Raw genomic sequence first — 1,200 nt, 5'->3', positions numbered from 1 at the left:
GGCTCTACCCTACCCCTTGCTCCCCAGGCCCAAACCCCACTCCAGGCCCCTTGGCCCCACAGCTAACCCCACACTTTCAGGCTGTCACCCTCAGGACCCTAGAGGACCTGACAGAGGAGCTATAAGGAGGCAGCCACAGCCCAGAGAGCAACCGGCCTCCACGCAGTGAGAGCACAGGTTCAACAAGCATTTATTGAGCCCCTGCTGTGCGGCTGACTTGTGACCCCCAGTGCAGCGCCTGGCGCCCCCAGGGCTCTGCACCTGGGCACCTCCCGAGCCCCTGGCTGGCCCGTGGGTGCCCAGGCTTCCGGCGGCTGGAGTCGGGCCTTGCCAGCACCCAGCTGCACCAGCACGACGCCATGTGTGGTGGCAAGAGTTCCTCGTCCCAAAGTCATTCCGTGTCCTCTGCATCCCCTCGGCTGCCCTGGCCGTCTCCAGAGCCCTGAGACCCAGGCAGTGCCAGGCAGGCCAGGCCTGTGCCTCTCCACCCAGTTCACAGCACACAGGCCAGGTGGCCTCGGACCAGTGGCTTGGTGGCCGGGGCTGGTACCACTGCCGCCGGCCTGAGTTCTGCGGGCCAGGCCGGGCCTCCGTCACACCCAGTGCCCCAGGACCCAGCACTGGCGGTTCAGCTCTGGCGCCTCCTGTGCGGCGCTCCGGGGCCAGGAGTCAGCCAAATGGTGTGGCTGCTGTGCGGAGCTCCGGGGCCAGGAGTCGCCCATGTGTGGCTGGTGACCTGCCGAGACAAGAGTGTCAGTGCAGACAGCCGTCTTCCGCCACCCGCGTCTGCCCACAGCCTCGCCGCTCCCCTGCCCACCCGCCCACTCACCTGGGTCCGCCTTCCCTCCCCACCAGTCACCCATCACCCGCCTGTCCGTCAGTGCATGTGACCCGGTCTCGCCTCTGCCAGCACCCGGCCACCCGTGGACCAGCCCACCAACACGACCCCCCTGGGGTCACATGCTCTTCACACCGCATCCTACACCCACTCCCGCACGGCCCGCCCATGGCCACCCCGCCGTTCCCACCGGCCTCCTCCTTGCTCACACACCCGCCCCGCTTTCTGCCTGCACCGCTACCTGTAACCAACAGCCACGCAGCCACCCAGCCCTCGCCCAGCGCATGCGCTCACGGAGTGTGGGAGCAGGTGCACAGGACTGCGAGCAAGGCGGGCTCAGCGGCCCCCTGGGCCAAGGCGGG

At 68.5% G+C, this 1,200-nt stretch overlaps 1 protein-coding gene across 1 annotated transcript in view; it reads right to left on the bottom strand.

Annotated features, from left to right (window-relative positions):
* Positions 1-202: 202 nt before the first annotated feature.
* GSG1L (GSG1-like) overlaps positions 203-1,200 on the bottom strand; it is a 97,254-nt gene continuing 96,256 nt past the window's right edge. The window contains exon 6 of the mRNA XM_004692052.2: positions 203-736. Coding sequence (XP_004692109.1) covers positions 594-736 — 143 coding nt within the window. The 3' untranslated portion in view covers positions 203-593. The remainder of the gene's footprint in view (positions 737-1,200) is intronic.

Source organism: Condylura cristata, unplaced genomic scaffold (assembly GCF_000260355.1).
Source record: "Condylura cristata isolate star-nosed mole 26May11 unplaced genomic scaffold, ConCri1.0 scaffold00032, whole genome shotgun sequence".
NCBI lineage: Eukaryota > Metazoa > Chordata > Mammalia > Eulipotyphla > Talpidae > Condylura > Condylura cristata.
This window is presented reverse-complemented; position numbering and strand designations above follow the sequence as displayed.